The sequence below is a fragment of the Thamnophis sirtalis genome, unplaced genomic scaffold (assembly GCF_051295495.1).
Source record: "Thamnophis sirtalis isolate CommonGarterSnake01/CBP01778 unplaced genomic scaffold, rThaSir2_p1.2 scaffold_11, whole genome shotgun sequence".
Lineage (NCBI taxonomy): Eukaryota > Metazoa > Chordata > Lepidosauria > Squamata > Natricidae > Thamnophis > Thamnophis sirtalis.
In genome coordinates, this window is record NW_028261391.1 from 10,775,044 (window position 1) to 10,799,179 (window position 24,136).

General features: G+C 43.0%; 1 protein-coding gene across 3 annotated transcripts in view; it reads right to left on the reverse strand.

Moving 5' to 3' along the window:
- Positions 1–242: 242 nt before the first annotated feature.
- The window catches only part of USP13 (ubiquitin specific peptidase 13), a 103,571-nt gene continuing 79,677 nt past the window's right edge, over positions 243–24,136 (reverse strand). The window contains exons 11-21 of one of the 3 annotated variants that reach the window (XM_087725201.1): positions 23,022–23,147; positions 19,977–20,130; positions 18,923–19,097; positions 16,877–16,965; positions 14,732–14,908; positions 13,216–13,242; positions 7,886–8,029; positions 6,516–6,682; positions 5,412–5,574; positions 2,365–2,449; positions 243–446 (exon numbers count right to left, since the gene is read on the reverse strand). In XM_087725201.1, coding sequence (XP_087581327.1) covers positions 353–446; positions 2,365–2,449; positions 5,412–5,574; positions 6,516–6,682; positions 7,886–8,029; positions 13,216–13,242; positions 14,732–14,908; positions 16,877–16,965; positions 18,923–19,097; positions 19,977–20,130; positions 23,022–23,147 — 1,401 coding nt within the window. In that variant the 3' untranslated portion in view covers positions 243–352. The remainder of the gene's footprint in view (positions 447–2,364; positions 2,450–5,411; positions 5,575–6,515; positions 6,683–7,885; positions 8,030–13,215; positions 13,243–14,731; positions 14,909–16,876; positions 16,966–18,922; positions 19,098–19,976; positions 20,131–23,021; positions 23,148–24,136) is intronic. The other 2 variants (XM_087725202.1, XM_087725203.1) reach the window with 2 other exon arrangements.

Here is a 24,136-nt window from a genome sequence, read left to right on the forward strand (position 1 = left end):
ACAATGGCAGGTTCTTCTCGGTGCGGGAACAATTTTCTCTGGATGTTTGCTGCAACCTCTGCTAGTGGTTCAGAACAGTCTTAAGGTCTCCACAAAATGTAGACAAACTTTAAAATCCTACAGTGCACCATCATTTAACAGAAAACTCTCCTCTAAAGGTTTAAGAAGGCATCAATTGAATTATCCTGATTTAAGCTATAAATAGGACCAAATATTTCCCTTCTTGCTTTGCTTTGCTTTGCTTTTTCTTTTTTTTCTTTTTTGGCAGTCCAAAGGCTTTGCTTACTTGAAACACATTTTTGGCAGAATAAAAAGGCTTATGGCTTCTTAAGGCCACAGAACATAGTGAGGTCTAACTTGGTATCCTGTGATAGAAGTAAATATATCCTAGCTCTACGGGTGGCTGCTCGGAGGCACAAACTTTATGGTCGTTGTAGATAACCCACCTGAAAAGGAGAAAGAAGAAGAAAATGCAGTGAACATCATCAAATTAAATTAAATGGACAAGGAACACTTACAACCGCTGACACCACTACTACCATCACCGCCATCTTATATGATTAAGCACATATATTTGTCAGAGTCTGAATGTTCATAGACTGGAATAGACATGGGAACAGCTCAGCGAATGGGAACTGTTTGGATAGACATGGTAACAGGTCAGCCAAAGGATTGTTTGGATAGGCATGGTAACAGGTCAGCCAATGGGGACTGTTTGGATAGGCATGGTAACAGGTAAGCCAATGGGGACTGTTTGGATAGGCATGGTAACAGGTAAGCCAATGGGGACTGTTTGGAAACTGAAACAGTATTTGTTTGTATGGAGCCATAAGAGACAGTTTAGAGAGTGGGCATGGTTTAGACTTGCTGAACTGTATGTAAGAGTTCGTTTGGACTCTGTAACTTCGCAGCTTCTGTACAATATAGGCCTCTGTATCTCTCTACTCTGTAATGACTTGCTTCTATGAATATTGCTTCTGTGTTCCTGATTTTGTATGTTGACTTCTGATGTATGGTATTGTATCTAAAGAAGTTTCTTATATATAATTGAATCCTGAAGAAGTTCATTTATTTGTGTGCTAGTCAGATGTGTTGATCCACAAACTCTGACAATATTGATTTTTCTTATCTGGATAATTAAGATAAGGAACAATCCGCAGCTTGACTGCTTCCAACATTTAAAAGAATCTGTGGTAGGATCTTAATCCCCATCCAAAACCACTGCCAATATGGAAGTCAGCCTCATTCCTTCCTTCCTTCCTTCCTTCCTTCCTTCCTTCCTTCCTTCCTTCCTTCCTTCCTTCCTTCATTCATTCATTCATTCATTCATTCATTCATTCATGTTAGAAATGGAATTTTCTGACATGGTTTCCATAGAAGACTATGGAGATTCTCAGTCATCCAAGTCATGGTTATTCCAAAAATGCTTTATCAAAAAACAGCTGGACTGTTTTAACCTTTGAGTAAAGTTTCACTTCTCATCCAAAGAAGCTGCATCAGTTCTGACTGAATGTGGGAAGGTGAAAGGATTTATATGCCTTGCAGTCATCTCCTCTTTAGCATTCTTTCTGAGAGTCATTGAGTCCACTTGAAGGGAATTATTCTGACCTAGGCTTCCCAAGATCATGAGGCAGACTCCTCGTCCCGATAAAACTTCTTTTAAAGTTTTAAAGGTTAAAGGGAATTCCTCTCCAGCAAAGTCCCGGCAAACAGTCTTTCATCAGATTTCACAACTACAGACCTTTATCAGGCTTGGAGAGTTGCCAGGTCGATATCTTCCAAACGCCATGCTGTAGCAGCAATTACTCACCAAGAAGTCAGGAACAGATCCTCACCCTAATGAATTGAACTAATTGTCTCCTGCAAACTCCATTCCCCTTTCGCTCCTCTTTATTTCCTATGGGAAGGGCCATTCACCGTCCACCTATTCCTTTACTACCAAGTCGGCTCTTCTTCCTTAGCTGTTCCCTTCTCCTGGCAGCTCTGTGCATGCGCACACTGGGAAAAGGCTCCACCTGTTCTTCTGCCCCACTGATATCTGACTCGGAAGGCAGCTGATAACTATGGAAGGCTCTGGCTCCATCTCTGTCTCCAACGCAGAGCCCTCATCAGAGCCTTCCCCAGACTCCAGGACTGGCCCATGTTCCTCCCCAACCTCCTCACTGTCTGAGTCTGCCAGCAGCCACAACAGGAATTTATAAATCCTTCCATCCTCGAAACATCTTCAAGGAAAAAGAACAAGTCCAGTGGCCTTTGAAAAAGCCCTTTTGGGTTTCCTTGGAAGTGTCGATCTCAAACTTTTTGTTCAACTTTTGGGCACTGTGTAACAATTGTATCACAACCAGTAATGCCATGCTATATTACCTTCCTTCCTTTTTAAGATGACAAACGTAATGGCCGCTCATGGTGGATGTTCCCATGTGACTGATGAAGCCAAAGAGTTCATATCCTGCCCAAGAAAAATATCAGGGGGTGATGAGCAAAGCCATGATGAAGACGATCCAGAAATCTTGCCCACATTCCTCTAGCAACAATTCCTTAGCTGACTCTTGATTTCTTAAAAGGTTACATTCAGGAATAAAATGGACATATTTGGAAAATTGCATACCCACATGCCTATATATAACCAATTCCGTTGTATTTATTTTGTACAATGACAATAAAGACTATACTATAGATCAGGGGTGTCAAACTCAAGGTCTGGGGGCCAGATCCGGCCTGCAGAGTGCTTAGATCTGGCCGGTGGGGCTGCTCTAGAAACAGCAAAGGACCATCCCGCAATGCCTCTGCCAGTGAAAACGGAGCTCAGGAGGGCTGCAGGCGGTCCTTCTGAGCTCTGTTTTTGCTGCCAGAGGGATGCAGGAGGCCATCACAGCCGAAAATGGAGCTCAGGAGCCCATTTTCACCGGCAGAGTACCACAGGTGCCCCCAACATGAGTGATGTCGAGCTGGCCACGCCCATCCTGTCATGCCCACCCTGAGGTCAAACACAACTCTAATGTGGCCCCCCTCAATGAAATCGAGTTTGACACCCCTGCTATAGATCACTAAATATTGCAGGCTGTAATTCCCCAGCATTTATAAACCCTGCAAATATATTCTGTGTGTGGTTGTCATGAATCACATCTATTTTAATGCTATTTCCTATAAAAGATGACATAGCACAATAGCCCTCAGCAATATTCAACCTTCTCTGGACTGCACGCAATATCTCTCGGGATATTGTTTTGTTTTTCAGACATTCATTATCTCCCTTAAAAGTTCCATAGTTAGGTGCATCAAATATTACTTGGTATATTCTCAGGCTACTTGGATTGGGCGGTTGCCTTCATTGATGCGCAACAAATTTTAACTGCTGTCTAAAAGCTCCATCCTGTGGTTTACTGCAAGAGTTATGATAGTTAAAACAAAGCAACGGTTAAAAAAACAAAGCTTAAAAAAACAGGGAATGTTGCAAACAAATTGAAGCATGAGTACAAGGTCTTGAAGACACCCCCTAGGGGTGGGATTCCAAATCTTTTCCTACTGGTTCTATGAGTGCTTTGCGCGCATGCCTAATATGCGCTTTGCGCACATGCGCAGCACTCAAAGACCGCCCTCGGTGTCAGCGTTGGTGAACTGAGCTGTTTTTTTAGCTCAGCTGAGGTGCAGCAATCCACTCTGCCATGCGAATCAGCTGAGCTAAAAAACAAAGGAATATAGGACAGGGAATGACGGAGGCAGGGGGGGCAACCATAGGTGTTATTTGCCGGTTCTCTGAACTACTCAAAATTTCTGCTACTGGTTCATCTGAACCAGTCCGAACCAGCTGAATACCACCTCTTCCCCCCTCCCCGCAAAAAACTCATACATGTATCTCTCAGTGGAGACTTTTTTGATTAGCTACTTCATATTGTTCCACAATGGCCTGTATCAGATTTTTAGATTTATTTATTTTTTATTTTATTTATTATTTATAGGCCGCCCTTTTCCCTGAGGGGACTCAGGGCGGCTTACAATTCACGGGAGGGGGAGTGCAAGACAAAACATAAGACAATACGTGAGTAAAAAAAAAAAATTATTTTAACCATTTTTGCTGGCTAGGAAGTATTCAGAAAAAGCTGAGATCATTTAGTGATGACAAAGACTGAACTAGGGTCATCTAAAAGATTGTTTAACACAGCAAAAACCAAGTTCGACATCAATCAAATATTTAACTGAAAATAGAAATCAGCCCTGTTCTTTAGTTATTATTATACATATAATGTACATGTTTGGCTCACTGATACATTCACTGTAACATTCTGAATCACCGTTGTATTAAAACATGTGAAAAGTCTAAAAGCATATTGTCATAACCTAATTTCAAAAATAAAATAAAATGGCATTTTCTGAGTAAAAAAAAAAAAAACCTGGTGAAATTATTTGCCGGGATCCTGAAACCGTTATTTTTCTGCATGGTTCTTCAGCTTTTAAGCAATCCCAATAGATTATATACAGAGATTCCTATTGGTCAGAACTAACCAGGGGTGAAATTCAGCAGGTTCTGACAGGTTCTGGAGAACGGGTAGCGGAAATTTTGAGTAGTTCGGAGAACTGGCAAAAACCACCTCTGGCTGGTCCCAGAGTGGGGTGGGAATGAAAATTTTGCAGTATCCTTCCCCTGCAGTGGGGAGGGAATGGAGATTTTGCAATATCCTTCCCCTGCAGTGGGGAGGGAATGGAGATTTTGCAGTATCCTTCCCCTGGAGTGGGGACAGAATGGAGATTTTGCAGTATCCTTCCCCTGCAGTGGGGAGGGAATGGAGATTTTGCAGTATTCTTCCCCTGGAGTGGGGAGGGAACGGAGATTTTGCAGTATCCTTCCCCTGCAGTGGGGAGGGAATGGAGATTTTGCAGTATTCTTCCCCTGGAGTGGAGAGGGAATGGAGATTTTGCAGTATCCTTCCCCTGGAGTGGGGACAGAATGGAGATTTTGCAGTATCCTTCCCCTGGAGTGGGGAATTGAGAATTTGCAGTATTCTTCCCCTGGAGTGGGGAGGGAACGGAGATTTTGCAGTATCTTTCCCCTGGAGTGGAGAGGGAATTGAGATTTTGCAGTATCCTTCCCCTGAAGTGGGGAGGGAACAGAGATTTTGCAGTATCCTTCCCCTGCCATACCCACCAAACCCCACCCACAGAACCAGTAGTAAAAAAAAACCTTCACCACTGGAATTAACCTATATTATTTATTAAATGTATGTGCTGCCCATCTGACTGATGCAGCGATTCTGGGCAGTTTTACCAATCTCTGCTTATTTTACGGCTATTGCTCTGGATGCCTCTGATATGAATGGAGAAACAATTCATAAGCGTAGCCAACGTATTTGGGAAGGGGAAAAATGAATAAACCAGGCAGATCAATGCAAGCAACATAGCAAGGAGAAACTTACTTCCCGGCCCATCTTTGATCTGGGGCCCTTCCGGATCCGACTCTGCAAGGATGTTAGCATTCACATGATTCTCTATATTCATGACCTCAGAAGCTACTTCAGTCTCCTCCTCTGGTTCAGGGTGACTAAAGATCCAGTCCAATGCATGCTCCAAGTTGTTATTCTTCCAGGCAAAATAGCATGGATTAAGAAGATAGATAAGAGCTGTCAATGTCTTGTCATCGCATTGTAACTTTGAAATTTGCTGCTGCTGACAAGAGCCAGAAGACTTGAATAACTGTGGAGGTGACATTAATTTATTGTCACAAACCTATAGGGCCGGGATGGAGCCATTTGTCAGGGCACGCGAGGCTTTGCCCTGTCAGCTGGCCAGAGCACATGCGCGCGCTGGCCAGCTGAGTTCAGCCTTTTTTAAAGCCATTTTTCGTCCTCCCCAGGCTCCAGAGGCTTTATGGGAGCACAGGGAGGGTGAAAACAGCCTCCCCCCCCCCCCCCGGAGCCTTCAGGAGCTTCCCTGAAGCCTCCGGAGTACAAAAAAACGGCCCTATGGGCAAACTGGAAGTTCAGGAATGGACTTCCAGTTTGATGGTAGGGCCTGTTTAAGCCCTCTGGAGCCTTCAGGGACCTTCAGGAGGCTTCCCTAAAGGCTCTGGAGGACTAAAAACAACCCTACGAGCAAACCGGTAGGCTCCGGAGGACTAAAAACGGCCCTATAGGCAAGCCGGAAGTTTGGGAATGGACTACCGGTTTGCTCGTAGGGTCATTTTTTGTCCTCCGGAGCCTTCAGGGAAGCCTCTGGAAGGTCCCTGAAGGCTCCGGAGGGCTTAAACCGGCCCTACCAGCAAACCGGAAGTCCATTCCTGAACTTCCGGTTTGCCCATAGGGCCGTTTTTTTGCATTTCGGAGGCTTCAGGAAAACTGAAGCCATACATTTTTACATGCTTTCGAACTGCTAGGTTGGAAGAAGCTGGAACAAGTAATGGGAAACTCACTCCATTACACGGGGCAAGGGATTCAAACCGCCGAACTGCCGACCTTACTAATCAACAAGTTCAACGTCTTTTGGCTACCAATAAATCCCAAATAATTTTCAGGAAAACTCACTGTTGCCCGTAGTGCCTGAAGAGCTACATTCCGCTGAAATCCCATAGAGGAAATTATGGCTACCATCTCTTCTGGAGGCTGATTATCCAGTCCAGGAACTCCTGATCCTCCTGTTTGGGGAAAAGCTGTTCCCGCATAACCAGGGATGGATAAAGGCTCTGCAAAATCTGGAATAAAATGGAAGGTATTCATTCATTCACATCTATGGAGGTTTTCAGTCATCCAGATCATAGCTGTCCCAAAGATGCTTTTTCAAGAGGCACCTGGACTTCCTTTGTTTTTCCTTGAAGAGGTTTCGCTTTCTCATCCAAGAAGCTTCTTCAGTTCCGAACTGAAGAAGCTTATTAGAAACTGAAGATGCTTCTTAGATGAGAAGCAAAACGTCTTCAGGGAAAAACCAAGGAAGTCCAGGTGCTTCTTGAAAAAACATCTTTGGGATATTCATTCATCCATTCATTAATCCACCCATCTATTCATTATACCTGTAGATTGAAAAACCAATGCAGGCCCACATGTATTCAAACAAGACAATTGCTTAGCATTTTTATCGTTTTCCTCTTGAAATGTCATTCACCTCAATAATATTGACATGTCGTCATTGGGGAAACCATATGCTGTGTAAATTAGTAAAAAGACTCTTGTATAATTGTAAAAAGAAAAAGGCAGAAATAGATCCAATGTGGTGGCAGACTTTTACCTTGATGTTGATTTACATCAGGGATAGTCAACCTTTTTATACTTACCACCCACTTTTGTATCTCTGTTAGTAGTAAAATTTTAACCACCTACCTAGTTCCACAGTAATGGTGATTTATAAAGTAGGGAAGTAACTTTACTTTATAAAATTTATAAAGCAGAGTTACAGCAAACCCCTACTGCCCACCAGGAAAGTTGGAACGCCCACTAGTGGGCGGTAGGGACCAGGTTGACTACCACTGATTTACATCTTTGTAAGACACCAAGCACCGAAGAATGTGTAAACTAGTAGAGAGAGCAGTTTCTATCTCAATTTGGGTACATTTATGTATTAAATAAAAATAATGTGAGCCTATGGTGGCGCACTGGTTAGACTGCAGCACTGCAGGCTACTACTTCTGCTGATCAGCTGCCAGAGGTTTGGCAGTTCGAATTCACCAGGCTCAAGGTTAACTCAGCCTTCCATCCAGTGGTGGGTTTCAAAAATTTGCAAGTAGACTTTCTTGGGTTTTTTTTTCCTTTGAAAACATTTCACTTTGCATCCAAGAAGCTTTCTCGGTTCTGAGGTTTTTTAAAGACCCCCCCCCCCCCAAAAAAGTCCAGTTCCCTTTTGGAGAAATCTCCTTTGGGACAACCATGACCTGGGTGATTGAGAACCTCCATAGACACCCAACCTGGTTCTTCCATGTGTGCAATGATCCAGTTGAAAGCCATCTCAGCACCCATGTTGCCAGTGTAGTACACGGCTTTCCGACATGCTTCCAAGGGAAACCCCATCTCTGCCAGCTGCATCACGGAGGATTCATCAAAATCTGGGGCTGAGAGAGAGAGGACATTCCAGGTGAAAACTGAACCCATCACTTCCTGGTCAATGACACACACACACACACACACACACACACACACACACCAGCTACCTTTATCACCCAAGACACGAATAATGGCATCAAGCTGTGAGTCCACAAAACATTGTACAGGTAGTCCTCGATTTACAATCGTTCAGTTAGTAACCATCATTTAGTTACAATGGCACTGGAAGTAATGACATATGAACACTTCACACTTATGAGCACTGAAGGGTATTCCTAGCTGATGAGAGCTAAACAGCTAAACAGCTTGAAATCTATACTAAAAGGTAAAAGTAAAGGTTCCCCTCGCACATATGTGCTAGTCATTCCCGACTCTAGGGGGTGGTGCTAATCTCCGTTTCAAAGGCGAAGAGCCAGCGCTGTCCGAAGACGTCTCCGTGGTCATGTGGCCAGCATGACTAAACACCGAAGGCGCACGAAACACTGTTACCTTCCCACCAAAAGTGGTTTGTAGTTTTCTATTTGCATTTTTTACATGCGTTCAAACTGCTTGGTTGGCAGAAGCTGGGACAAGTGAGGGGAGCTCACTCCATTATGCAGTGCTAGGGATTCGAATCGTCGACTTTTCTGATTGACAAGCTCAGCGTCTTATCCACTGAGCCACTGCATCCCTCAGATCTATATTAGTCTCCCTTTATTTCTTTGTTGGTAAAACATAAATTTAACAATAAAAATAGTTTGTCACAAAAGCGATTTCCTGCGAAGGCCCCTAGATTGGGACTGAAAGGTGAAAATGGAAGCAGTATGCTCCATCCCATAATTGGATAGACCAGTTTGCCCTGATAGACTGGTCCCATCGGAGAAAAAAAACACTTATGACCATTGCCACATCCCAATGGTCATGCGATTTCCCTTCAGATGCTTAACAGCTGACTCATATTTATGACGGTTGCAGTGTTCAAGAGCCCTTTTGCGAACCTTCTGACAAGCAAAGTCGATGGAAAAGCCAGATTCGTTTAACAACCATGTCGCTCATTGAACAACTGCAGTGATTCGCTTAGCAACTGTGGCAAGAAAAGTCGTAAAATGGGACAAATTCACTTAATTTTTTCCACTCAACGACATCAATTTTGGGCTTCGTTGTGGTTGTACGTTGAGGAGTACCTGTAATTGGTTTCTTAATACAAATGCTATAGCTTCGGCTTGCAGCCTTTAAAAAAAATCATATCCACTGGAGACAGCATCTGATGGAGGTGCAAATTAGAACAGAAATTACTCAGATTCCTTTTCATTTCTTGTACAAAGACCATTGCAAAAAATGACTTTGCAAAGAGTGGCGCAGTGGTTACAATGTAGTATTGCAGGCCACTTCTGCTGACTGCCGGCTGCCTGCAATTTGGCACTTCGAATCTCCCCAGGCTCAAGGTTGACTCAGCCTCCCATCCTTCTGAGATCAGTAAAATGAGGAGGCAGGTTGTTGGGGGCAGGAGGGTGACTCTGTAAACCACTTAGAAAGTGCTGTAAAAGCACCGTGAAGCGGTATATTAGTCTAAGTGCTATTGCTGTCAGTATAGGAACTGAATATCAAAAGGAAGAGCTGTGCAAATTCTTGCAACAGTCTTTGCACTGTTTGAAGAATAGCAAAGTCAGCATGGAGAGAAAGTGCTGACCCAAATCACGCCTAAAAGCAAAAGTGACAAAGGTTATTAGGCTGTGCAGACATCGACTGAAGCCTTGGCTGTTCTCCATGCAAAACAGCTCCCAAAGCTAAACTATCCCAGACCTTTTCTTTTCTTTTTTCTTTTTTTGTAATTCTGTATTTTAAAGGTCACACATATTGATGGCGCTCCTGCACTGAAACCATCAGTCAGGGCAAGCATAAATGATCAGGTGAAGCAACACCCTCAATCTTCAGCTGGTTTAAGTAATGGTTGGGTCTTAAATACAATTAATCATCTAGGGGGGTCTGTAATTATGCACAAAGGCAAAATTATGCTGCAGCGTAATGTCAGAAAAATCTCGATCTCTGTTCTAGTCACACTTTCAGTTTCTAGTTCTCATTAATGTAAAGCTAGATAGCAATGTGTGAACCAAAATTGATATTATTCCTCTTCTCTGTCTCTCTCTGTCTGTCTCTCTCTCTCTCTTTCTATCTGTCGGTCTCTCTCTGTCTCTGTCTCTCTGTCTGTGTGTGTGTCTCCCTCTTTCTGTGTCTCTCTGTCTCTGTCTCTCTTTCTATCTGTCTGTCTTGGTCTCTCTCTGTGTCTGTCTCTCTGTCTCTGTGTGTGTGTGTATGTGTGTGTCTCCCTCTTTCTGTGTCTCTCTGTCTCTGTCTCTCTATCTGTCTGTCTTGGTCTCTCTCTGTGTCTGTCTCTCTGTCTCTGTGTGTGTGTGTATGTGTGTGTCTCCCACTTTCTGTGTCTCTCTGTCTCTCTCTCTTTCTATCTGTCTGTCTTGGTCTCTCTCTGTCTGTCTCTCTGTCTCTGTGTGTGTGTATGTGTGTGTCTCCCTCTTTCTGTGTCTCTCTGTCTCTGTCTCTCTTTCTATCTATCTGTCTTGGTCTCTCTCTGTGTCTCTCTGTCTCTCTTTGTCTCTGTCTGTCTGTCTGTCTGTCTCTCTTTCTCTGAACAACAAGGAAAAATGACAACTATGGATCTTATCTATAATTTTTGCCAAATTCCTATATTGTGAAATCAGGAGATGTTCCAATCGAATAAGGTTGCTCAGTGTCACAGGCTTGATTTTAATACAGGTAGTCCTTTGAGCCCAGAATTTTTACCAGAAGCTGAAAAAAAAAGGTGAAAATTGTAGTCACATGACTGTGGGATATTGGAAACGGCCATGAAGGCGAGTTGACTGCCACGCCCAAAATGCAATTGTGCATGACTCTGTGTGTGTGTGTGTGTGTGTGTGTGTGTGTACATATGTGCATGGACAATGTAACTTCAAATCTGGGTCATAAACAGCTTTTGAAATGTCATAACTTTACCAGGCGAAGATGAACTTGTGATTTATAGTTTTGATGATTTGAGATACATTTATAGAAAGAATATTACTATGTAACCTTAGCAAGGTTCAAATATATTTGTATTTATTATTTGTACAGTGCAGGGCACCGCACACCAGAACAACTAGACACATGGACAGTTTTTCCCTGAATGCCATCACTCTGCTTAACAACTAATTCCCACAACACTGTCAAATAATTTACTAAGACTGTATTACTATTATTCTTCTCTTCCTTCCTAGTACCTCTCTCCCCACTTATGACTACAACCTTGTTGCTTGCAACTTCAATATATATTGTTATTATTTGTTTCCTAATACAATTTGATAGCTTATTAGTAACCTTGACTATCACTAAGTGTTGTATCTTTTTATTCTTGATTTTTATTTTATTCTCCTTATGTACACTGAGAGCATATGCACCAAAGACAAATTCCTTGTGTCCAATCATACTTGGTCAATAAAGAATTCTTTTCTTTTCTTTTCTTTTCTTTTCTTTTCTTTTCTATTCTATTCTATTCTATTCTATTCTATTTGCTATGAAGAATATCTAAGTCATTTCTTTATATATTTTTACACTCTTTTCTATTTTCTTCCCTTTTTTTTCTTTTCTTGCACTCATTATTTATATCCCCCCTTTTATTATTTTTACAAATAATTCAAGGTGGTGAACATACCAAACATTTCTTCCTTCCCCTATTTTTCCCACAACAACAACCCTGTAAAGTAGGTTGGACTGCGTGAGAATGGCTGGTCCAAATTTACCCAGCCAGCTTTCATGTCTAAAGCAGAATTCACAATTCTCTAATTTCTAGCTGGTGTCTTAACTACTAGCCCACATTTTATTTCTTCCTTTGTCTTCCTTCGTCATGCTTTACATTAGTTTAAGGTAAAGGTAAAAGTTCCCCTTGCACATACACTATATTGCCCAAAGTATTCGCTCACCTTCCTTTACTCGCATATGAACTTACTGTAAGTGACATCCCATTCCTAATCCATAGGGTTCAATATGACGTCGGTCCACCCTTTACAGCTATAACAGCTTCAACTTTTCTGGGAAGGCTGTCCACAAGGTTCAGGAGTGTGTTTATGGGAATTTTTGACCATTCTTCCAGAAAAGTATTTGTGAGGTCACACACTGATGTTGGACGAGTTTACGTGGCCTACTACTTCGTGGCTGAGTTGCTGTCGTTCCCAAACACTTCCACGTTCTTATAATACAGCTGACAGTTGACTGTGGAATATTTAGGAGCGAGGAAATTTCACGACTGGATTTGTTGCACAGGTGGCATCCTATCACAGTTCCACGCTGGAATTCACTGAGCTCCTGAGAGCGACCCATCCTTTCACCAATGTTTGTAAAAACAATCTGCATACCTAGATACTTGATTTTATACACCTGTGGCCATGGAAGTCATGGGAACACCTGATTCTGATTATTTGGATGGGTGAGCGAATACTTTTGGCAATATAGTGTATGTGCTAGTCGTTCCCAACTCTAGGAGGCGGTGCTCATCTCCGTTTCAAAGCCAAAGCCAAAGATGTCTCCGTGGTCATGTTGCCGGCATAACTAAATACCAAAGCCGCACGGAGCACTGTTACCTTCCCACCAAAAGTGGTCCCTATTTTTCTACTTGCATTTCTACATGCTTTCAAACTGCTAGGTTGGCAGAAGCTGGGACAAGTAACTGGAGCTCACTCCGTTTCACGGCGCTAGGGATTTGAATCACGGAACTGCCAACTTTTTCTGATCGACAAGCTCAGCGTCTTAGCCATTGAGCCACCGCGTCCCTAGTTTGGGTTTGGAGGAACAAAATAATGAAAGAGGCTGTTTTCATCATATCAAAGTTTCAAAGGAGCATTGGATTAGCAATGGCAAAACAAAATGCTGATCCCTTGGATTAATCCAGCAAACCTCTTTGGTTGCAAAAATTAATAAAATAACATTTAAACCAACTATGAGAATGTGGAATAATCCAAGTTAGGGAACAGCTCTCTCTCCAGAGTTTTAAGAGTTCTTCAAATATCTCAACACAGACCCAGGGCAGGTGGAAAGTTAAGGAGGAGAAAGGCACCGTTAAATGAAGAGCTCTCGTGCAATTTGTAAAGCTTTTCTGTAAGTCGCAGCAAGTAAGATCAGCCATTTTCAAACAAAAAATAAAACCAACATAAAGAAATGGGATACATACGCTCCATGAAATGGTTCATCATGCCATCTGAAAGTCAAGAAAGTAAGTTAAGGGAGACTAAAGTATTTTGGAATGGAAGGAAAATGGAAATTGGCCGGTTCTGCATTTGGTATAAATACTAGAGCATCATCCTATAACTTAAAAGAGTGGTGTGGTGGCATAGAGGTGGAGCTCTCGCCTCACAATCAGGAGGCCATGAGTTCAATCCTAGGTAGAGGCAGATATTTCTCTCTCTGGGCACAATGAGAATATATCTGCTGGAAAAAAAACCCTCTGCATTGGCAACAGAAAGGGCATCCAGCCAGTAAACACTCTCTTCCACTCAGTTGCCCAGACTGCACCCCCGCAAGGGATTATGAGGTCAGTAAAAGAAGATGATCACTCTATAACTTTTTTAAAAAAATGTTCTTTGTGGTTCTATCTGGTGTTTCCAGGTCTGCCATTAGCAAAGTCATTACCTATTCCATTTTGGAAGTGGTAAGAATTATAACTTAAAACAGCTGGATAAAATATTATACTGGGAAGCCCAAATGAAACACTTTGACCTTTAGATAGAATTGAATTTTTCCGGAGTCCAACCTTTTCTAGAATTGAATTTTTCTGGAGTCCAACTTTTTCTAGAATTGAATTTTTCTGGAGTCCAAACCACTTTGGCAGAAACTTTTCTTCTGAGGAGTTAAAAGTAATGCCTATGCCTCTTTAGTATATATGCTTGAATGCCAATCCTGAAAATTGTGTTTGTAGACAATCCATGAATGGCACACCTTCCTTCCTTAGAGGTGTTGAGCTGCTTCCTTACATCAAACTCTCCTGCTAGAGTTTCCATGACTCTACCCCACCCCCCACTCCAGACAGGAAATTTCAAAATTTCAAATTTCAAAATTTCAAAAATTTTTAGAACCTCTTCTGTAGGTGTGGGAGTGGCTTGCCACTCTTATGATTTATCAGTTGTTGTTTGCATCTTTTTATTAATGATTGTAACTATGATTTATGATATTATGACCTTCTGGACTAGAAGACCTCAAAGATCCCTTCCAACTCTATTCCGATTGACCTATCACTTTGTTGTTTGTATGTACATTGACAGCTTATGCACCCGAGACAAATTCCTTGTGTCTGCAATCATACTCGGCCAACAAAGAATGCCATTCTATATACTTGTGGTTTTACACGTTAATTGACTGCCACGATGCAGGACAATTATATTGTTGTCCTTTGAATAGATTTCCTCAACTTTGGCTCATGAGCTCCCTTTCTCTTGATCTTCAGCCTGCTCCAGTTCAATCCCACCCTTGACCTAAAACAGATACAGAACATGCCAAATCCACCAAAGCAAGCATGACCAATGGATCTCCGTTTACACCAAAGAACCACCTCTTGGTTCCATCACTGCCTGCTTTTCTTGCCAACAAGACTCCCAGGGATCATGTTGTAGCTTGGCATCCATGAAGATGATCCATGCGAACAGGAAAGGAGGCGAAATGACAAGGGAACAAAAAAAAGAAGATCAACTAACAGTTGTGGTGGAGAATGGTGTGGAGGTAGGAATCCTCATGGTGGTAGGCAGTACCTTTGGGGTCAACAGGAATGATCACGGGTGGAGAGATGTCTGGAAGTTCCTCCTCTCCTGGTTGAAATCCCGTTGCTCGGAGGTGAGTGATGTCTAGAAGGTCTGGCATGTCTATAGAAACATCTGCAAGCAAAAGAGCCGAGGTGGCGCAGTGGTTAGAGTGCAGCACTGCAGGCTACTTCAGCTGACTGCTAGTTCGGCAGTTCAGCAGTTCAAATCTCACCGGCTCAGGATTGACTCAGCCTTCCATCCTTCCGAGGTGGGTAATATGGTTCACCGACAAAAGGGCGAACGACAAAACCGCGCCCGACTAAACCGTGGTGACAAAACCGCGTGTTCTAAAGCGCTCCGACGAATGAGCGCTGAATCGCGCCAACAACAGCACGGTGACAGAAGCGCGCTGTAAAACTAAACCTAACCCTAACCCTAAACCTAACCCTAAACGTAACACTAAACCTAACCCTAAACCTAACCCTGAACCTAACCCCGAACCTAACCCTAAACCTAACCCTAACCCTAACCCTAACCCTAAACCTAACCCTAAACCTAACCCTTACCTTAACTTAAATCGCCCCTCTGTCGACTGAAATCGCCCTTCTGTCTCCGCGCTGTTGTCGGCGCGTTGATGACATCGCGATTTTAGCAACATGGTTTAGTCGGGTCATGGGGTAAAATGAGGACCCGGATTGTTGGGGGCAATATGCTGACTCTGTAAACTGCTTAGAGAGGGCTGAAAACCCTATGAAGCGGTATATAAGTCTAACTGCTATTGCTATTGCTAAAAGGATAAATGGGAAATTAAGGGCATTATTTGGAAATCATCCTAACTGTGAAACTATAGAAAGTCTTTAATAAAGCAGGAAGAATAACAGCCCTAGTAGCACACTGGTTACAATGCAATATTGTAGGCAAACTCTGCCCAAAGCCTGGAGTTCAATCCTAATGGGGTTCAAGGTTGAATTACTCCCTTCCAAGGTCAGTAAAATGAAGACCCGGATTGTTGGGGGCAAGATGCTGACATTGTAATCTGCCCAGAAAGTGCTGTAAAGCACTATGGGGTAGTATATACTGTAAGTCTAAGGATTATTGCTAGTGCTATAAGAACAATGAAATTATACAAACCTATCCAGAGAGAATTCCTACAATCTATTAATGTGAACCAAAGACGTGGCAAAATAAAGATGCTTCTATTTTTTTGCATAATGCAAGCTATTCTATGTAGCTTGGGAAAAGCATATTGCAATGCATGGGGCTGCTACAAAAAAGGCTCACCACTTAATTCAAGTTTCGGTAGGGTTTATATTCCTTGCAGGCCACTGGTCATTTGCATCCTTTTAGAGGGAGTAGGAATGGATTTCCAGCGAACAAAAATTGCAGACTACAGGAACCAGGAGCACTAGTTAGGTGATCTTGAGGACACAGCTAAACCTCCAAGTGCTTCAACGACCCTCTAAAACAGGGCTGTCAAACTTGCGGCCCGCAGGCGCCAGATGTGTCACAGGCTGCCCACGCCCGGTTTACCAAAGGGGGGGGAAGTCCCCCTACGTCACACAACAATGCCATGACGACACGAGTTTGACACCTCTGCTCTAAAAGGATGCAAATGACCAGCTCTCTGCAAGAATATAAATCCTTCCATTCCCCACTATCCTGCCAGAGCTGAGGAAGCTTCTTGGGTGAGAATTCTATTCTCCAAGGGACCTGAGTGTAGAACAAGAAGCAATGGGTGGAAACTAATCAAGGAGAGAGAGCAACTTACAACTGAGGAGAAATTTCCTGACAGTTAGAAGAATTAATCAGTGGAACAGAAATTGCCTCCAGAAGTTGTGAATGCCCCAACACTGGAAGTCTTTAAGAAGATGTTGGATAGCCATTTGTCTGAAACGGTATAGGGTTTCCTGCCTAGGCAGGAGGTTGGACTAGAAGACCTCCAAGGTCCCTTCCAACTCTGCTATTGTATTGTATTGTATTGAGAAGCGGAAAGTCCAGCTGCCTCCTGAAAAAGCACCTTTGGGACAGTCCTGGAGTAGATAAACCTTACAAATGAACCCAAGGCAATTCAAGAAGGAAGGCCGCCATCAAAATACATACCAAGCTTCTTAGGGATCCAGTCCAGGCCAAAAGTAAACTTCTTTATCTGAACCACCAGGTATTCAGGAAAGGAAGCAAAGCGAGACGTTCTGGAAGTGTAAAGCAATTCCACGTGAAATTAAAAGATCCCAAACTCATAATCAGAAACTTCATGATTTTAACAGAGCAGCTGAACTGCTCTTATTAGATCATACACAAATGCCCATCCCTTCCACTGTTCTTTTCTATGGCAGCCAACCAGCTATGTCCAGAAAGCAAAGAAACACAGGTAGTTCTCATTTAACAACTTGAATTGAATTGAATTGAATTTTATTATTTATATGCCGCCCTTCTCCGGGAGGACTCAGGGCGGCGAACAATTCAAAAGGGGAAAAAGGGGAACATAAAACGAATACAAATAATTAAAATAAGCAAGAGTCACACAATCATACAAGTCGAGAGGGGAGGGAACTCATCACCCCCAGGCCTGCCGGCAAAGCCAGGTTTTGACGGCTTTTCGGAAGGCCTGGAGAGAGGTGAGGGTCCGAATCCCTGCGGGGAGTTCATTCCAGAGGGCCGGAGCTGCCACAGAGAAGGCCCTCCCCCGGGTAGTAGCCAGATGGCATTGGCTGGTAGATGGCACCCGGAGGAGGCCAACCCTGTGAGATCTAATGGGTCTGTGGGAGGTAATTGGCAGCAGGCGGTATCTCAAGTACCCAGATCCAATACCATGAAGGGCTTTATAAGTTACGACTAGCACCTTGAAGCGTATCCGGAGACCGATCGGTAACCAGTGCAGCTCGCGGAGGATAGGTGTAACGTGGGTGTACCGAGGTGCACCCACAATCGTTCGCGCGGCTGCGTTCTGGACAAGTTGAAGTCTCCGAATACTCTTCAAGGGCTGCCCCATATAGAGCGCATTTAGCTGTGTCATTTAGCAACCACTTGCAATTACAATGGTGATTTTTTTTTTAAAAAAGTAACTCTACGACCAATCCTCCCATTTAAAACCGTTGCAGGTCTGCAAAGAAAAGGAAAGCTGAAGTCAGATAATAAGCACAGCTGGGATTTCACTTAGCATTTATTAATTGAATTGCTGCCCCAAACTGTCATCACTATAGCAAGATCCCTCTCCCACTGCTTCTCCAACCATCTGGTAAGAGTAAGATACCTTATTTTATTTATTTATTTTTACCAGATGGCTAAGCCAAAGTAACAAAGTGTCAGAGTACAATCAGTTTTAATAAATATATATATATTTTATAGCGTATATTTTCTAGTAACTGAAATCCTCTCCGGAAAAAGCAAAATAGGAGAAGATTCTCTTCATTCCAAGGAAAGACCCAAAGCTCACAAGACTGAAGAGTAAGCAGAAAATGTGTAATTGTCAGTGTATATGAGAGTTCATGACTTGGCAGAGACATGGTAACAAGGTCAGCCAATGAATAGGCATAGCAGTTAAGTCAGCCAGTGAGGGCTGTTTGGAAACTGAAACAGTATTTGCTGGAGACAGCAAGGAGCCTAAGCGTGGCTTAGCTCTGTAGCTCTGAGTCTGTGCTGAGCTCTAAGCTAGTCTGCTGCTCTGAACTGAAACTGAAACTGCCTGTGTTTGCTTGTACTTGCTACCACATTGGAAAATCTGTTTTTGGTATTGTATATTTACTTCATGTGTTATATTATATATAAAGAGAGTTTAATGAATCCTGTTGAATCAGTAACCTGTGTGTGCTTTCTGGATGTGATTGCTGCAACAAAGTCTGACAGTAATGCCACTACTTTTTACACCACTTAGAGAACAAATGACTCACCGAAAGGTCCTAACAGAGCTTTGAAAGTAAATGGAGCTATTTATGGATTTGCTATCTCGGAAGACACAAAGAGTAGGAAACAGAGAGGAATCAGCCTAAAATTCCTACGTAGCCAAGAGTGATCTAAGTTCAACCTCCCTTCACTGGCCATTACCTAACTCCAACCAAGGGCTAACCGAACAATATTCCCGCGCATGGGCATAATTAGTGATAAATCAGTTGAATTGGACCTGATCTTTTGTGCCTGACACATACTCACTTAACGCCAGCAGACTTGGCTTGAAGGGCACTGCTCCAAAAGTCTTCTACATTTTCTGGTTCTGTAAAGGCCTGGAGACAAGCACTGAAAGGGATCCTTGCCCGGACCACCTCTGGTGGGGGCTTCCTTGCTGTTTCTGCTTCTCTTCTCTTCAGTTCATAAGCAATCAGTTCATCTAATCGGAAGAACAAGTGATATTGAATAAACACCATACATCTGTTGAAACACCATACATCATGGGTGGTGTTCTGACCCAGTTCCCCAAACACGGCAAATCCTCTGAAGTTAACTCAGAGTCATTTATTAGAAGCACCAGCACCCCTGGCAAAAAGTTTCTCTCCCCACACAGCAACAGGTCCATCAGGGAGATGGATAGTTGTCTGCCACATCTATTCATCTCTTCCCCTGCCTTTTATCTCAAGAGCTATGGTGGGGCTTCGCTAGCAGCGGTGGCTGTTCCTTCCCAAGGATCAGCCCAAGGATTTCCATTGCTCTCCTCTCCTCTGCCTTCTGGCATCCAAGTGTCAGGCACTGGACCCAGCTGTTCCTCCTCTTCCTCATCAGCCAATTCCAGACCTGGGGGCTGTTCACTCTCCATCTGAGGGCTGACAGACAATCCAGGCTCGTTCTGTCTGTCTGTCTGTCTGTCTGTCTCTCTCTGTCTCTCTCTGTCTCTCTCTGTCTCTGTCTCCCTCCCTCCCTCCCTCCCTCCCTCCCTCTCTCTCTCTGACAGCTCCATTCTCTCTTTCCCCTCAGAGCTCTTAGGTTGCCTTGATGCTGACCCTGACTCCCATGCCTCCTCATCTGATTCAGTTGCTGGAGGGGCCGGCAACAGGTGGCTTCATTTGATGGCCAGTGAACATGAGAAATGGCTCCCCTGACAACATTTTGCGTCAAAGAGTAGATCACGTGAAATGACAGTGTCTGACTTTGTTGCTGAATCCGTAGCAGAGTGTTCATGACGCAAGTCATTCATGCGACTGAGCTGGGACTTCCAAGGGAACGCCTGCCTGAATTATATCTGAACGACAGACAATTCGTACACGGACTTTACCTTTGTTTATTGCAGCTTCCATTGCTACAGGCAATTGCATGAGATATTCCACCCTCTCTGTGTACCGTACTTTTCTGGTTTGGCAGCACTGGGTCCGTTCTTCAACCAAGAACCGGAAGACATCGCTGGGGTTTTCCGAGCCAATTCGGTTTCTCTGAAAAGAAAAAGAAAAAATCAACACATAAGCAAGCAAGAGCCGAGGTGGCGCAGTGGTTAGAGTGCAGTACTGCAGGCTACTTCAGCTGGCTGCTAGCTGCACTTCGGCAGTTCAAATCTCCCCGGATCAAGGTTGACTCAGCCTTCCATCCTTCCGAGGTGGGTAAAATAGATTGTTGGGGGCAATAAGGCTGACTCTGTAAACTGCTTAGAGAGGGCTGTAAAAGAGGTATGTAAGTCTAAGGGCTATTGCTATTGCTCTTTTGATTGGGAGTTGCCCAGAATTGGTTATGAAATGGATGGCTACATATATGTCTGAGGGGTCCTTGGTGCTCTCTGAGCTTGCTTGTTTCCTTGCAGACATTACACTAACTAGGTAACATCATCAGTGGGAAGCGCGGGGCAGACTGCCTGGCAGGGTGGGCAGCGTTGCACCCAGCCGGTGATGTTGGCGTCCATAGAGGGCCACCAGACATAGCCGCAGCCGAGGGCCTTCATGCGGACTATGCCCGGGTGACCCTCAGTTTATATTCTGGTGTCTTGCCTGTCTGTGAAGGTGGGGGGGGGCGGTCTTAAGGATTCTCTGGTTGGGATGTTTGCTCTTTGGCAGTTTCTTGATTGGGGTATTGCTCATTTGATTTTGGTTTGAAGTTGACCTTGGAATTAATGTCTACGCCCTCTGGAAGCCGGAAATGGATTGTTTCCGAACTTCCGGTCCGGCTGTTGGGCCCATTTTTCACTGTGCCCAGGCTCCAGGAGTTTTCCTGAAGCCTGGGGAGGGCGAAAATTCTCCCCGTGGGGGGTGGTGTTCGTGCGTGAATGCCTGGGGGATTGTGCACACATGTGCGGGGGGGGCGGGTTACACGTGCATACGCAGGTGGGCGGCGCACATTGCATTGTGGGGCACGCTTGATTATCCCAGGCCATATATAGCTAGCATTTCCAAGACAATAATATACTAGCTGGGAGCAAAATTGTAAAACCCAAACAATTCCCATGCTACCATCCCAAGCCTTAGTAAATCAGAATTAAGGCACGTAGTGAAAGTCCCACAATTTCTACCACCCGGAACTCTCAAAATCCTAGTTGAGGATATTGAATTTTTATTTTTTTTAGATATCTCATGCTGTGGAAAGCTGTAATGCCTTGTCAAATTGCACTTCCATGGTTCTGGAAATAGATGCAGTACATCTCTACCTCTGGAGATGCTTAGATTAAGGATTTGTGCGTAGGGGAAAATATTGCACAAAGCACTAGGGAAGTAAACCGTAGCTTTGTATTCTCCACTGGGGGAACAAGCGCTTCAAAGATATCAGTCAGCATTTAACAGTGCAGAAGTTCCCTCTCTGTTAAATGTATACTGCTCGGTTTTTCAAAAAATCATTGTGTACGCAAGCCAATGAAAGTTTCATAACTCAAAGGCTCATTGATTTCAGCAGAGAACTCCGAGTGAAATCAATAAGGGTTGGAAATGCTTAATATGATCTGGAATATATTCTGCGTTTGTAGATCATTTATCAACAAAAGGCATCCCACAAGTGACCTCTTTATCTTGAGTTTTGCAATAAACCTGATCATATACCAGTATGAAATAAGAGCATTTGTGTTGTGGTCTGCCAACAGCCTGTGGAGCTGGCAGGAGAGTCGGACAGTGAGGAGGCTGGGGAGGAACATGGGCCAGTCCTGAGGGTTGAGGAAAGCTCAGATGTGGGCTCTGCGTCGGAGGCAGAGAGGAACGAACTGGGAGTGGAGTTTTGCAGGAAACAATTCATCCATTGGTCTGGAAAGTTATGTTTGTGAGAACCTCTGTGCCAAGTTTTGCTTTGCTCTATGTTTGGACACTTGTTATCTGGCAGCACTCCTAATGAGATAAGGTGCGTGTGGATAAACATTCCTTTGAAAGACTGTTTGATAAGCCATGCAACTGTGAATGAAAGGAATTCACAGTCATGTAAATAAAATATGTTTTTTGGGGACTAAGACTTTGCTTTTGCTTTCTAAGGAAACCTGGGTCAGAACAATTTGAGAATTTCTACTGCAAAACTCCCCATAGGATTGAATATCACAACCTATCACAATTTGAAAGACAAGTAATCCTCAACTTACAACCAAGTTATAATGGCACTGGAAAAAAATGACTCAGGACTGTTTTTCATTCTTATGGCCATTGCAGCATCTCCATGGTCACCTGATCAAAAATTTGGGTGCTTGGCAACTGGTTCATATTTATGACAGTTGCAGAGTCCCAGGGTCGAGTGATCATCTTTTGCGACCTTCTGACAAGCAAAGTCAATGGGGAAGCCAGATTCACTGAACAATTGCGGCAAGAAAAGTAGAAAAATGGGACAAAACTCACTTAACAAATGTCTCAGCAACATACATTTTAGGCCCCATTGTGGTTGCAAGTCAAGGACTACCAGTATAGTGTAGGATTTCTTTATATCTCAAAATTGCCTACCCAACGGGATGCCCTTTCTTGAAAAATGAATGTCTATAAATTGAGGGTTACACCTGATTTCTCTGTTCTGAGGCATGTTAGTCTTGTGCATGTATACATGTATACGGGTGGAAAGGGTGGGAGGGAGGGAGGGAGGGAAGAAGGGAGGGAGGGAGGGAGGAAGGAAGGGAGATTTAGAGAGATTAGTCTTCCTTCTTGTCTATAATAAGGCTCTATCAGTACCAAGTTCTTGAAATTTCTTTCAGTTAAATCCTATACTTGCTTTAAATCTCTAGAAGAATTTAAAATAATCAATGTCCTTGACCAGAAACCTGACAGTTGGTATCACATTTATCTATAAATAAAACTTCTAAATGTTTGTGCAAGATTGGTTGATATTATCTTTTTTGCTAGTTTATTCATGCAAAAAAAAGACATTAACCTTTGCTCACCTCTATCAGGTTGATAAGGTGCAGGAAAAATTCTAGTGCATCTTGTTGCCGACTGGAGGAGAATTCGGGGTGCCCTTTGCTTATAAATGCTTTGAACATGCGCGGAGAAATACCATTGTGCTGAGGCTGAAATACAAAATGAGGAGGAAAAGAAAAGGGGCTAAATACATTTTTGAAATATATTTCTGAATAGGGCAGTAACTATTATGAACCTTTATTTTCAGTAACTCTGACAAAAATCTATTACTTTCATTTTCTCCATCCCCCCCCCCCCCCCCCGCCCCACCGAAAATGGAAGGAGAGAGGAGAAAAATTGCTCTGACGCTGCTGGATTCTGATTTTGTTAATGAAAAGATGCACATTAGAATTCTGTGGGTGAACTAGAGCTGTTGGCAGGATAGACTCATTATAAGTGTGACAGTAGTTTATCATCCTTGCAGAAAATGCCATTCAATGTATGGAGCTCCATATATATATGTTCATTCATCAGTTTCTTCACGGCCTGCGCACTCTTTCAGTGTGACAGGTGGATAGTGCAAATACTGATTCTATCTTGCAGATTCACAGCATGCCATTTGCATTCTTAGTGGATAATGGTAAATAGATTGGACAAAGCAACTAAAGTATTGAAGTGGGCAAGAGATGATAGATTTTTCGTTTTTGTTGTTTTGATTTGCTTCTCTTTTCCTCCCTCTTTCCTTTCTTTCTTTTTTAAAGGTAGGTGACATGATTAGAAGTTAAGTAGGATAGAAAAGAAAAAAATTTTTTAACAAAGGATGACATGATTAAAAGTTAGAATAAGAGATAGAAATAAGAGAAAAGGAGAAATTAGTATATACACTTTTATATAAAAAGAGGAATAATAAGAAAAAATATGGAATAATTGAACAGTGACAGATTGCAACTTTATTTAAATATGTATTACTATTAGAAATATATAAGTTGGTTGAAAGTAATAACTATGACTAATGCTATTAGTTTTATTTGTATTAGAATGTGTGACACCCAGATGCCACACTGTTCATGCAATAATATGTTTGTAAAAAAATTAAAAAACTTATATTAAAAAAAAAAGATTGTACAAACCAACGAGGAGGATAGATAATGAAAATCAA